We start from the raw sequence: 13,552 nt of genomic DNA on the forward strand, positions 1-13,552 counted from the left end.
GCATTTTCATTTTGTAGTGTCTGTAGAAGACTTTAGAACACAGTTGAATATACAAGTCTTACATTCCTGGGAGAAGTCTAGTGGTACATAAAAATTTGAAGCCACAGGAAAATGCCCAGGAGAGTGTCAACTCATCAAATACAGAGCTTAGGAGAAACCCTTCTGAGAATAATTCTCAAATCAAGGCTCCTGAGCAGACAGGATATTAAAGGCTAACCTTAGACAGAAAGTAGGAATATATTTCCATTGTGATAGAAGGGGAAAATATTTGGCATGATAGGTAAATTTGGATGTGAGGTGGCAGAAAGTTGAGGGGTCTTTCATCTGATGGCTGCTATTTTCTCTGTGAATTAGAAGAATGAGAACTGTGGAAACAAAGATTTCTGGGCAGCACACAGACTTAAGATGAGGTTGAAAATGATGACTTTTCCATGCTACTACTATTAAAATTCATCATTGTTTTTCTTACTGCTTCATGCTTATTTTGCATCCTGTATCCTATTATAATATAGCATGATTTGATAGACACTTAGTTATCTCAAACTCCAATAAGATATAGTGTGACTCTTTGCATTATTTATCTTGATAGGTCTATGAAAACTCAGCCAGAATTAAAGTTATCAGATTGGTTTTTTCCCAGGTAAGAATGCCAAATCTAATGTGATATTAATCCATAGATTGCTCAATAGAAGTTAACAGATGGTAACAATACTATGACTGGCATTGCAAATGTGGGAGAGGAGATGGATCTTTGATAACATTGAAAGAAATAAGCTGTGGCCAAGACCAGACCCATTGGGAATGAATATTAGGACCCACCTCCTCCATGGATGAGTATGTATAGAATAATAAAAACTCAAAGGTCCTAGAATGACGGCAGGTAAAAAATGTAAGGGTGTATTCGAGACCATTTGGTTGATTCTCCTTGTCTCACCAATAAGAACCAAAGCCCAAATCAGAGAGATGGGCTATCTGTATACTCCGTGTTTTAATACATCAGCTTTCCTCTAGTCTCTCTGCCTTCATCTTCTTATTCTGCCCATCTATCTTTAGCTCTGATACTACAGGATTTAAGGACTTCATCTAATTAAAATTTGAAAAAGACATCCATTTAAGATTGTTATTAGATAATGGTCCATGACATCCTCCCATCATATCATAACATTTGTCAGATCTAAACAGGCCACAAAAAGCACACCACATATTTAAACAGAGAATTGAATCTAAAAATCTGTTACCTAGCATAACGTTGTTAACTAGGTAACTTGAAAGACTGAAAAGAGAATTCTAAGGTATTATGGAGGGAACAACAATAGAAGTAACTTGTTCTCCTAGGGCTGAAGAAACAAAAGAAAGAAGCTGGGATTATTAAACCTTAGAATAGTGATTTTCAAACTTTTTCATCTCATGGCACACAGAAACTAATTACTCAAATTCTGCAGCACACCAAAAAATGTATTTTATATTTTGCCAATCTGACACACAAAAAAATAGGTATAATTTTGATCCATTCACACTAGACAGCTATTGCTGTTGGCTGTTGTCATTTTTTTATTTAACAATCTAAAGGAAAAGACGTCAACACCCTTTCCCCTAATAGTCAGGTACTGCATGTTTTAAAAATTCTTGCAGCACACCCGTTGAAAATTGCTGCCTTAGAAACTTTTTAAAGAAGCTCTGGAGCTTAAACTCCAAAGCCACAGATCTAGTGCTGGTGCCTCTGAGCTCTTGGGGCAGGGAACCAGACCATCAAGGAGCACAGGAAGATGGGTTTTGCAAGTGTTGGAAAAACTGAAAGCTGTATTCAGTTGCTGCTTTGGAAGAGAACTGCTATTGCTGTGGTGAAGACGCATTGCTGGAATGGAACTCGCAGGAACAGGACACAAACAAGAAGCCCACAGGAAATAGGAAAGAACAAGTTCCTTCATCCCCTAACCTTGTCATTTTCCTCCAGTGCCCTCTATTAGCAAAGCCTGACAGGATCCCCACTGGCAATGTAGTTTGCAGAGTCTTCCAGGTCAGCATAATAACATATATGGTGGTGGGTTTAGTTATGAAAGACAATAGCTTAATAACTGGCACAGAATCCAGCTGAAACAAGCAAGGCACAGTCTCATAATCAAGGTGATGATTCGTCACAACAACTGAACAAAGGAGAAAAACATATAATCATTTAAAAGGATTCTAACTAGGCTACTAATAAAATTCAACCCCTATTGCTTTTTTTCCTCTGGCTTAAACAACAGAAATTTATTTTTTCCCCCGCTTCTGAAGGCTGGAAGTCAAAGATCAAGGCATCTGGCAAGTTTGGTTTCCACTGAGGCCTCTCTTCTTGGCTTGCAGATGGCTGTCCTCTTGCTGTGTCCTCACATGGCCTTTTCTCTGCACACATGCATCCCGGGTGTCTCCTCCTTTTAAAAGGACACAAATTCTGTTGGACTCAGGCCCACATTATGACCTCATTTAACTTTAATTGTCTGTCTAAAGGCCATATCTCCAAATAGTCACACTGGGGGTTGGGGCTTCAACATATGCATTTGGGGGAGGGGACACAATACAGTTTATAACAGGTTGTAAGATAATTAATAGACTCTTTTTCTTCTACTTGCACTTCTATTCCCATTGCATTTTTTCCCTTGATGACCAATAAAGTTGAACACATTTTCATATGAATATTGCCAACCTGAATATTCAGTTTTATAAAGTGCCAGTTCATATCTCTCCTCTCCCCTCATCCCTCAAAGAATCTCTTTTCTTATAGATTAGAAGAAGCTCTTTCTATAGTCCAGGTTAAATCTCATTGCCAGTTATATACAATGGAATATTTTTCCTCTATGCTTACTATTTTTTTTATTGAGGTAAAATTCACATAATGTAAAATTCACCATTTTAGTATGTACAAGTCACTGCTTTTAGTATCTTCACAATGTTGTGCAACTATCACATTATTCAATTCCAGAATATCTCATCACACCAAAAAGAAGCCTTGTACCCATTAAGTGGTAACTCCCCGACTCTACGGACTTGCCTATTCTGGACATTTCATATAAATGGGATATAGTACGTGGCCTTTTATGTCTGGCTTCTCTCACTCAGCATATTTTCAAAATGTATCTATGTTGTAGCATATATCAGTATTTCATCTCTTTTTATAGCTGAATAATATTCCATTGCATGGCATATCACTTATCCACTCAGCAGTTAATAAATGGGGTTGTTTCAACTTTTTGGCTATTATGAGTAATGGAACTGTGAATATTCATGTGCAAGTTTTCATTTGAATACATGTTTTTTTCAGTCTTTTGGGAATCCATCTATAAGTGGAATTACTGGGTCACATGGTAATTCTATGTCAAACTTTTTGAGGAACCACCAAACTGTTTTCCATAGCAGTCACACCATTTTACATTCCCACCAACAAAGTATGGGAGTCCCAATTTCTTCACATCCTTTCCAATATTTGTTTGTTTTTTTTATTTTTTGGAGGGGGTTGTTTTTGTTTTTGCTGTATAAGGGACATTTTAATGTTTGTGGAATGATATATCATTATAGTTTGTTTTTTTTTTTTTTTTTTTTTTTTTTTAATTTTTATTTTATTTATTCATTTTAGAGAAGAGAGAGAGGGAGGGAGGGAAGGAGGGAGGGGGAGAGAGAGAGAGAGAGAGAGAGAGAGAGAGGGAGGAGAGAGAGAGACGGGGGGAGGAGCTGGAAGCATCAACTCCCATATGTGCCTTGACCAGGCAAGCTCAGGGTTTTGAACCGGCGACCTCAGCATTTCCAGGTCGACGCTTTATCCACTGCGCCACCACAGGTCAGGCCTATCATTATAGTTTTGATTTGCATTTCTCTAATGACTGATGCTGTCTACTGTCTTTTCATGTGCTTATCAGCCATTTGTATGTAGACAGAAATGTCTATTTAAATCTCTTGCTTATTTTTAAATTGGGTTGTCTCTCTTTTTATTGTTGTGTTAAAGAGTTCCTTATATATTATGGATAATAGGCTTTTTTTAAGATGAATTATTTGCAAATATTTTCTCCCATTCTTGAAAAAGAAGGAAGGTGGGTCGTCTAATCACTTTCTTTTTAGTGTTCTCTGATGCACAAAATTTGTGGGTTTTGTGTGTGACAGAGATAGAGAGAAAGACAGATAGGGACAGAGAGACAGGAAGGGAGAGAGATGAGAAGCATCAATCCTTTGTTGCAGCTCCTTAGTTGTTCATTAATTGCTTTTTCATATGTGCCTTGACTGGGGGGCAATAGCTGAGCCAGTGACCTCTTACTCAAGCCAGTGACCTTGGGCTTCAAGCCAGTGACCATAGGTCATATCTATGATCCCATGCACAAGCCAGCCAACCCCGCACTCAAGCCAGTGACCTTGGGCTTCAAGCCAGTGACCATAGGTCATATCTATGATCCCATGCACAAGCCAGCCAACCCCGCACTCAAGCCAGTGACCTTGGGGTTTCGAACCTGGGTCCTCTGTGTCCCAGTCCAATGCTGTATCCACTGCGCCACTGCCTGGTCAGGCACAAAATTTTGATAAATTCCAATATATCTATTTTTTTGATGCTTGTGGTTTTGGTGTCATATCTGAGAAATCATTACCAAATCCAAAATCATGATAATTTACTATAATTTTCTTCTGAGAGTTTTATAATTTTTGCCCTTATATTTATGTCTTTTGTGCATTTGAGTTCATTTTTACATAAAGTGTGAGATGAAGATCCATCATTTTTTTTCATGTGGACAACCAATCGCCACAGCACAATTTGTTGAAAAGATTATTTTTTCCTCATGGAATGGTCTTGGCACTTTATTTTTTATTTTTATTTTTTTTTAATTTATTTTTTTATTTTTCTGAAGTTGGAAACGGGGAGGCAGTCAGACAGACTCCCGCATGCGCCCAACCGGGATCCACCCGGCATGCCCACCAGGGGGCGATGCTCTGCCCATCTGGAGTGTCACTCTGTTGCAACGAGAGCCATTCCAGCGCCTGAGGCAGAAGCCATGGAGCCATCCTCAGTGCCTGGGCCAACTTTGCTCCAATGGAGCCCTGGCTGCGGAAGGGGAAGAGAGAGACAGAGAGGAAGGAGAGGGGGAGGGGTGGAGAAGCAGATGGGCGCTTCTCCTGTGTGCCCTGGCCGGGAATCGAACCCGGGACTCCTGCACACCAGGCCGACGGTCTACCACTGAGCCAACCGGCCAGGGAGGCACCTTTATTTTAATTTAATTGATCATAACTGTATGGATCTATTTATAGACTCAAAGCAGGCAAACACAATCCCTTGGGAATCAGAACCCCTCTTCTCCCTCCAGAATTAGATACCCACACTAAGAACATAATTTTCTGTTTTCAATACCACTGCCATACTGGGGAGGGAATTGGTGTGAGGCTAAGTTAGAAAATGCCACTACGCTTTCCTACTCCTACCATATCAAGTCATCTTGTTTTTCATTTAACTTCTGCTTAGCTGCTTTTAACCCTTGGCTATCATTCAGAGTTCTGACAAAGTTGATTCTGGCAGTACGCAGTAACATTAGCACTGAAAACATTTGAGATGATAAAAATTGGGAAGTTGAGTTTTCAAAATATGGTTTCTAAAAATAATCAATGTTAAGAAGCCTAGTACCAGATTTTGTCCAAATATAAAATAAATTGGTACTGTAGGCTTTGGGCAAGGTTTCAACTATGTGTCTTCAAAGATCTTGGAATCACGGTGTAAATGATCTGTAGTGTACTTTTTTAATGATCTGGCCATTTCTGATAAGCTGTTTCTCTAGTCTATCATAGCCACAGAGGCTTAGGGTTAAAAGTAAAAAAATGGGCCCTGCCGGTTGGCTCAGCAGTAGAACGTTGGCCTGGTGTGTGGAAGTCCCAGGTTCAATATCCAGTCAGGGCACACAGGAGAAGCAACCATCTGTTTCTCCACCCTTCCTCTTCCCCCTTTTCTCATTCTTTCCCCACTCTCCTCCTGCAGCCATGGCTCATTCGAGCAAGTTGGCCCTGGGTGCTAAGGATGAAACCATGGCTTTGCCTCAGGTGCTAAAATAGCTCAGATGTTGAATAATGAAGCAATGGCCCCAGATGGACAGAGCATCACCCCATCGGTGGTTTTCCGGGTGGATCCAGTCAGAGCACATGCAGGAGTCTGTCTCTTTGCCTCCCTGCCCCTCTCTTTAATAATAATAATAATAATAATAATAATAAGAAGAAGAAGAAGAAGAAGAAGAAGGAGAAGGAGAAGGAGAAGAAGTAAGGAAATGTTGCAATCAGACACAACCCTGGTCGGCAAACTGCGGCTCGCAAGCCACGTGGCTCTTTGGCCCCTTGAGTGTGGCTCTTCCACAAAATACCACGTATGGGCGCTACCTTGATAAGGAATGTACCTACCTATATAGTTTAAGTTTAAAAAATTTGGCTCTCAAAAGAAATTTCAATTGTTGTACTGTTGATATTTGGCTCTGTTGACTAATAAGTTTGCCAACCACTGAGACACAGATTTTTACACAATATCTACTACAATTTTATTAACAGGTATTTTGTTCATAAATCTATGTCTTTATTACAGAGCATCCATAAATACAACCACTAACTGGTTAGCCCCAGTTGTGTGGCATGGCACTTACAAAGAAGACATATTGGAAAATAATTATGCAAATCATAAAATTACTGTGGGGCTGACTGTGTTTGCTGTGGGAAGGTAGGTAATACCAAATGTATTTTACAGTCAGGCTTTTTATTGTAGAAAGTGGGAAATTATCAATAATCCCACCTTAAGAATCTAGAAAAAGTAGAGCAAAATAAAGCCAAAGCCAGCAGAAATAAGAAAATAATAAAGATAGGAACAGAAATCCATGAAATTGAAAACAGAAAAGCAGTGAAGAAAAATCAACAAAACAGAAAGCTGGTTCTTTGACAAAAGAATTCACAATCATCCAGGAAGTCTGGAAAAGAAAAAAATGACACAATTTACAAATATCAGGAAAGAAACAGGGTATATTGCCTCAGACCTTCAGATATCAAAAGGATAATCAGGGAACACTACAAAACACTCTACACGCATACATTTGACAACTTAGATAAAACAGACCTTGAAAAGCACAAACTACCATAACTCATCCAACTTAAAAAAGATCATTTGAATAGCCCTATAGCTAACTCAGGAAATAGAATTCATCATTTTTAAAACTTCCAAAGTCTCCAGAACCATATGGTGTCACTGGAGAATTCTACCAAATATTTAAAGAAGAATTAACATCAATTCTATACAATCTCTTACAAAATAAAATTTAAAAAAAGACAGAAGAGGAGGGAACAATTCCCAATTAATTTTATGAAGCAAGTGCTGCCCTGACAGCAAAATCAGATAGAAAAAAGTGCAAAAAAGTATTAAATTGAACAATATATCCATTACTCATTAAAATTATAAAGTTTATAGTAACTTGTTATTAAATATTGAAAGTAATGTATTCCTGGCCCTGGCCGGTTGGCTCAGCGGTAGAGCGTCGGCCTGGCGCGGGGGGGGGGGGGGGGGAGCCCGGGTTCGATTCCCGGCCAGGGCACATAGGAGAAGCGCCCATTTGCTTCTCCACCCCCCCCCTTCCTCTTTGTCTCTCTCTTCCCCTCCCGCAGCCAAGGCTCCATTGGAGCAAAGATGGCCTGGGCGCTGGGGTGGCTCCTTGGCCTCTGCCCCAGGCGCTAGAGTGGCTCTGGTTGCAACAGAGCGACGCCCCGGAGGGGCAGAGCATCGCCCCCTGGTGGGCAGAGCGTCGCCCCCTGGTGGGCGTGCCGGGTGGATCCTGGTCGGGCGCATGTGGGAGTCTGTCTGACTGTCTCTCCCCGTTTCCAGCTTCAGAAAAATACAAAAAAAAAAAGGTAATTTATTTCTTATAAAGAAAAAACAGACAGAAAGAGGAAGGAAAGTAGGGAAAGAGAGAGAGAAACAGAAGGAGGGAGAAAAGAAGGCAAAAAGGAAGGAAGGAAGGAATAAAGGAAGAAAGGAAAGAGAGAAGGAAAAAATATGTACTGGCAATGACACTGTAGATCTGCAGGGAAAGATTTCCATAAACGATGCTGCAGAAAGTTGATGTCACCATGGGAAAGCTAAAACTGTACCACATACATACACAGGCATATCCGAACATCAAGCTGCAGGTACCTTAAAGACCAAAAGTTAAAGGAAAAGCTATCGTGTATCTTCATGAACTCAAGACAGAAAAGGATTTCTTGAGACAGAGGAAATACTAATCACAAAGGAGAAGGCTGATAAATGTGACTGTATTAAAATTAACTTTAATTAAGAAATTATCAGAAAAACCCAAATTGAAGGTCATGCTACAGAATATCTGATCAGGACTCCTCAAAATGGTCATGGTCATGAACAAGGAGAGAAACTGACACGAAGTAGAGGAGACTAAGGAGACAGAATGACTAAATGCACTGTATGTCCCGATTGGATCCTGGAAGCTAAAAAGGCCATCAGGGGAAAAACTGGTGGCATCCAAATAAAGCTGTGGTTTAGTTAATAGTATTTTACCACTGGTAATTTCCTAGTTTTGACAAATGTACCATGGTTTTATAAAATATTAACATTAGTGTATATGGGAGCCTTATATATTTGCAACGTTTCAGTAAATCTAATAAGATTCCAACATAGATTTTGTTCTTTTTATTACTGAATACAAATCCATTATATATGTATATATACCACATCTTCTTTGTCCACTTATTTGTTGATGGACACTTAGGCTTGGCTATTGTAAATAATGCTGCAATGAACATAGGGTGTATATATTTCTTCCAAGCTGAGCTACATAGGACTACCTCTCCTTTTGAAAAATTCCCCAAGGCTATTTATTACTCTGAGACCCTTTTACTGGTTTGAGAGACTGGAAATGAGAAAGTTTATTCTCCAAGCCCTGGCCGGTTGGCTCAGCGGTAGAGCGTCGGCCTAGCGTGCGGAGGACCCAGGATAGATTCCCGGCCAGGGCACACAGGAGAAGCGCCCATTTGCTTCTCCACCCCTCCGCCGCGCTTTCCTCTCTGTCTCTCCCCCTTCCGCAGCCAAGGCTCTGTTGGAGCAAAGATGGCCCAGGCGCTGGGGATGGCTCTGTGGCCTCTGCCTCAGGCGCTAGAGTAGCTCTGGTCGCAACATGGCGACGCCCAGGATGGGCAGAGCATCGCCCCCTGGTGGGCAGAGCATCGCCCCCTGGTGGGCGTGCTGGGTGGATCCCGGTCGGGTGCATGCGGGAGTCTGTTTGACTGTCTCTCCCTGTTTCCAGCTTCAGAAAAATGAAAAAAAAAAAAAAAAAAAGAAAGTTTATTCTCCAATCCAGTAATCTTAGCACCATGCTAAAGACCACAAAGTAAAAGAAGAAAATCAGTGCAGACGGTGGGGTATTAATCATCCCACCTCTGACTGCTAATGCATAACAGACAACCCATAAAGCAAGCCACAGACATCAATAACTGCTCTTGCAATGACCCAAGACCTTCCTCATCTACAACCTCTATAGCAAGTTCCCATTGCTCTGATAACCCTGAAAACCCTGGCTCTCACTTTGCACTATGTTCTGTACAGTTCCTGATCTCACCAAGTTTCATTCACTCTTGTGCGGAACTAACTGCTCTTCTCTCCTATGATCCAAAGAACGCCATCAGAGAGAGGAAAGGCAAATAGTTTCACTGTCTTTTATGCTGCTTAAATACAACCTAAAAAGCATATCTATTATTTGGTTGCTAAGTAGCATTTTTGGATAAACTAGTCAATGTAATTTAAACAGCATGTGCTCCACTAAAATATAAGACAATTACCTTCAGCCTGACCTGTGGTGGCACAGTGGATAGAGTATCAACCTGGGATGCTGAGGTCCCAAGTTCAAAACCCTGAGGTTGCCGGCTTTAGTGCAGGCTCACCAGCTTGAGATCAGGGTCACCACCTTGAGTGTGGGATCATCGAAATGATCGCATGGTCGCTGGCTTGAGCCCCAAGGTCACTGGCTTGAGCAAGGGGTTACTGGCTTGGCTAGAACACCCTGGTCAAGGCATGAATGAGAAGCAGTCAATGAATGACTAAAGAGCTACAGAGTTGATGCTTCTCATCTCTCTCCCTTCCTGTCACTCTCTCTCACACAGGAAGGAAGGAAGGAAGGAAGGAAGGAAGGAAGGAAGGAAGGAAGGAAGGAAGGAAGGAAGGAAGGAAGGAAGGAGACAAAATGAACTTTATTGTTTCTTTTTTACTTACAGATATATTGAACTCTATTTGTTTAACTTTATATCATCTGCTAATAAGTATTTTATGGTTGGCCAGAAAGTCATAATTTATGTTCTGACAGATGACTTCTCCAAGATGCCTTGGCCAGAACTGAGTCCCCTCCGTACAATCAAAGTTTTTGAAATTAAGCGAGAGAAGAGATGGCAAGATGTTAGTATGATGCGCATGAAGATCATCAGTGAACATGTTGTAGATCACATCCAGTATGAAGTTGACTTCCTCTTCTGCATGGATGTGGATCAAGTTTTCGTGGGGAAATATGGATTGGAGACCCTGGGGGAGTCAGTAGTTCAGTTACATTCTTATTGGTATAAGGCACATCCTATAGAGGTACCTTATGAGAGAAATCAGTCATCAGAAGCATATATACCTATAGGTGAGGGAGACTTTTATTACCATGCTGCTACATTTGGTGGCACTCCTATTCAGGTTCTCAACATTGCCAGGGCATGCTTCAAAGGAATCATGAATGATAAGAAAAACAACATTGAAGCAGTGTGGCATGATGAAAGTCACTTAAACAAATACTTCTTTCTCCATAAACCCACTAAACTCTTATCTCCAGAGTATAACTGGGATCCTCATTTAAGACATCCTGGTGAAATTAAAGCTTTCAAAATCCGTTGGGCTCATAAGCATTTTAAATTCTTCAATCGACACGTAGTATTTTAGTCCTTTCTTAATAGTTCTGAATTGAAGAGCATCGTTTTGTCTTATATCTTAGATAATTAGCACTTGACAAATTTTATCACTAAAAAAAAATCGCTAACAAAATGGCAAGCCTACCAACAGCATGATCATACTTTAATTTTGAATTGTATAATGTAGTATGTAGCAGTTGCAGAATGAATGTATTGACATCAGAGATGATATAGCGATTATATATCCTCTGTGAATGCTGAGGATATATTATTTGTTAGATCACATTGAACAAAATAGGATGTCACAAAAAGTGAAACCTGAAATATTTTCATTGGTCCAAGTAATATACATTTCTCATATTGCTTAAAGAAAAGGATTGTCTAGAGGTGTGGATAAGGGAAAGTCACTGCAACTATACTGACATGTTCTCTATGTAAAACTATGAGGACATTAAAGCCACTACTAGATGGGCAGACAGCTATTTAAGAAACTATAAGCCATTCAAAAAGAACTGTGTGTTTTAAAACTACCGAGTTATCTGTTGTAAAAACTAATGAAAATAAAATAAAAATAATACAGAGAAAAAAATGGAAAGCCTCCCTTTACTCTTTGAAAACCTGTCTTGCCATATTCCTTTTATATGCACTAAGTGCCCGCCCCGTGAACACATACACACACACACACACACACACACACACACACGGGCTGTGTGTTTATATACTATTTTATATACACTATGTGCCTGCCCCGTGAACACACACATCCACACATGTGCTGTGTGTTTATATACTATTTTATATGCACTATGTGCCCACCCCGTGAATACACACACACACACACGTGCTGTGTGTTTATATACTATTTTATATACACTATGTGCCTGCCCCATGAACACACACATCCACACATGTGCTGTGTGTTTATATACTATTTTATATGCGCTATGTGCCCACCCCGTGAATACACACACACACACACACACACACACACGTGCTGTGTGTTTATATACTATTTTATACAAATTGATTTATCACACACATGCACACACACACATTTATCAGTAGTCAGGGTCCAGTTAGGAAAACAGAAACTACTATTGTAAATATTCCAAACAAGAAAAGTTTAAGAAGGTGAATTGGGTGTATAAATGATAAAAGACCTGAGGAGCATACAAGGGAGAGTATGCTCCTCAGGTCTTTAAATTTTTAAAAAAGTAAAGGCCATAGACTCACGCTGGAGGAGAAATTGTCAGATGTCCAAAAAGAGCTACAACCTGCCATGAGTCACCTGGCATGAGATGGGTGGAACAACAGAGAGTGAAGTTCTAGTCACCACTAAAGATGCCACCCAAAGGAGATGAGAGAGAGGGAGGAGGGAGGTGTAGATAGGGAGAGAGAGGTTTTTCTTCTATTTTGCTCTCTTTTGCCAGCGTTTTTCATTACCTGGTGCAAGGGAGTCTAGGAAATGTAGCTCTCTGCCACACTGAGAGGAGTGTGGGGAAAATGAGAGAGATCCAAGAGTCAACAAATGGCTACACGGCCCACCCATTTTGCTACGAAGCTCCCATTCTCACCTTTCTACTTCTACCTAACTCTCATAAAACATGTTTCTACCTTGCAAAATTCAACTAACTTTTGTACAAATAAAGAATCACTTTATTCCCAAAAAGGTGAAACACAAAGTAATTTCCCTCACCACGTCCAGGACCCCAGACGATGGGAGGTCCTCTTCCTCAGGACTATATGTGGCTCTTCAGTTTGGTGAACACTGATATAAATTGAAAAGAAAAGAACTTATTTAAAAAAAAAACAGTAGAGGAGGGAAAGAGGGAAAACCATTCATTTACTTATAACCATATGCACTCGTATGCAACAATGCATATTTATATTTTTATGTTTATATTTATAATATAAGAAAAATGTGCATGCCTCCAGTATTCCTTATTTCTGTAGCTGGTTACAAGATCAAGTTCATATTGATCACTTCTCTTCCACCACCTGTTTCCTCTGCCAAAAGCTCAGATGGATTGGTTCTTTACTTAGTGGGATAACACAAACCTTTCCCTGTGGGATCTGAGTCTTTAGTGGACCTTTATATATTGGATTATCAAGGTTTTCCCTTAGCAAGGACTGTTGGATAAGTACTATTAAGAGGCTCCCAGGAAACACCCTGAGTTCTAAATGCAGCCCTCATTACATGACCATGTAGTAGCAACCTGTTTTTGTCATGCTAATTGTGATCAGTCTTGGATCTAGTGCAGAGACCTCCTTCCCCAACTGATGATTCAGCATGATGAGAATGCAAAATGGCTAGGGGAAGTCTCAGATTCCAATTCAGCGGGACCATTACTATGTTTGCTAGTGGACTAGGACTTTCCTTGTGCACTAGGACCTCCATACTCACTGAGTCCAAGTAGATATACATTTCTGACATGGAAGCAAAAATTACTCCAGTGGATTATTGGGTGTAATTGTAAAAGAGGGCCTCAATCTCTACCTCTTAGTTCCAGGACCCATGTGTTCTGGCTTTGAGGAAGACAGTATGATATAGTGGCCACCATTTTAAGGCATATCCCTGACCCTTAAGACAACCCCACCTCCCTCACCTTACAGGATGTCGTCTTATAGCTGATAG

At 40.4% G+C, this 13,552-nt stretch overlaps 1 protein-coding gene across 1 annotated transcript; it reads left to right on the plus strand.

Annotated features, from left to right (window-relative positions):
• Positions 1 to 593: 593 nt before the first annotated feature.
• LOC136322167 (N-acetyllactosaminide alpha-1,3-galactosyltransferase-like) lies at positions 594 to 10,948 on the plus strand. Its single transcript, XM_066254323.1, has 3 exons — positions 594 to 640; positions 6,572 to 6,703; positions 10,249 to 10,948. The coding sequence occupies exons 1-3, from the start codon at positions 594 to 596 to the stop codon at positions 10,946 to 10,948; spliced, it is 879 nt and encodes a 292-aa protein (XP_066110420.1).
• The last annotated feature ends 2,604 nt before the right edge of the window (positions 10,949 to 13,552 follow it).

The sequence above is a fragment of the Saccopteryx bilineata genome, chromosome 2 (assembly GCF_036850765.1).
Source record: "Saccopteryx bilineata isolate mSacBil1 chromosome 2, mSacBil1_pri_phased_curated, whole genome shotgun sequence".
In the NCBI taxonomy this organism is placed as follows: Eukaryota; Metazoa; Chordata; class Mammalia; order Chiroptera; family Emballonuridae; genus Saccopteryx; species Saccopteryx bilineata.

Coding starts and splice junctions, on each gene's coding strand:
- LOC136322167 (XM_066254323.1), top strand. CDS start 594: ATGAAAACTCAGCCAGAATTAAAGTTATCAGATTGGTTTTTTCCCAG. Junction 641..6,571: donor TCAGATTGGTTTTTTCCCAG/GTAAGAATGCCA, acceptor TCTTTATTACAG/AGCATCCATAAATACAACCA. Junction 6,704..10,248: donor ACTGTGTTTGCTGTGGGAAG/GTAGGTAATACC, acceptor TTTTACTTACAG/ATATATTGAACTCTATTTGT.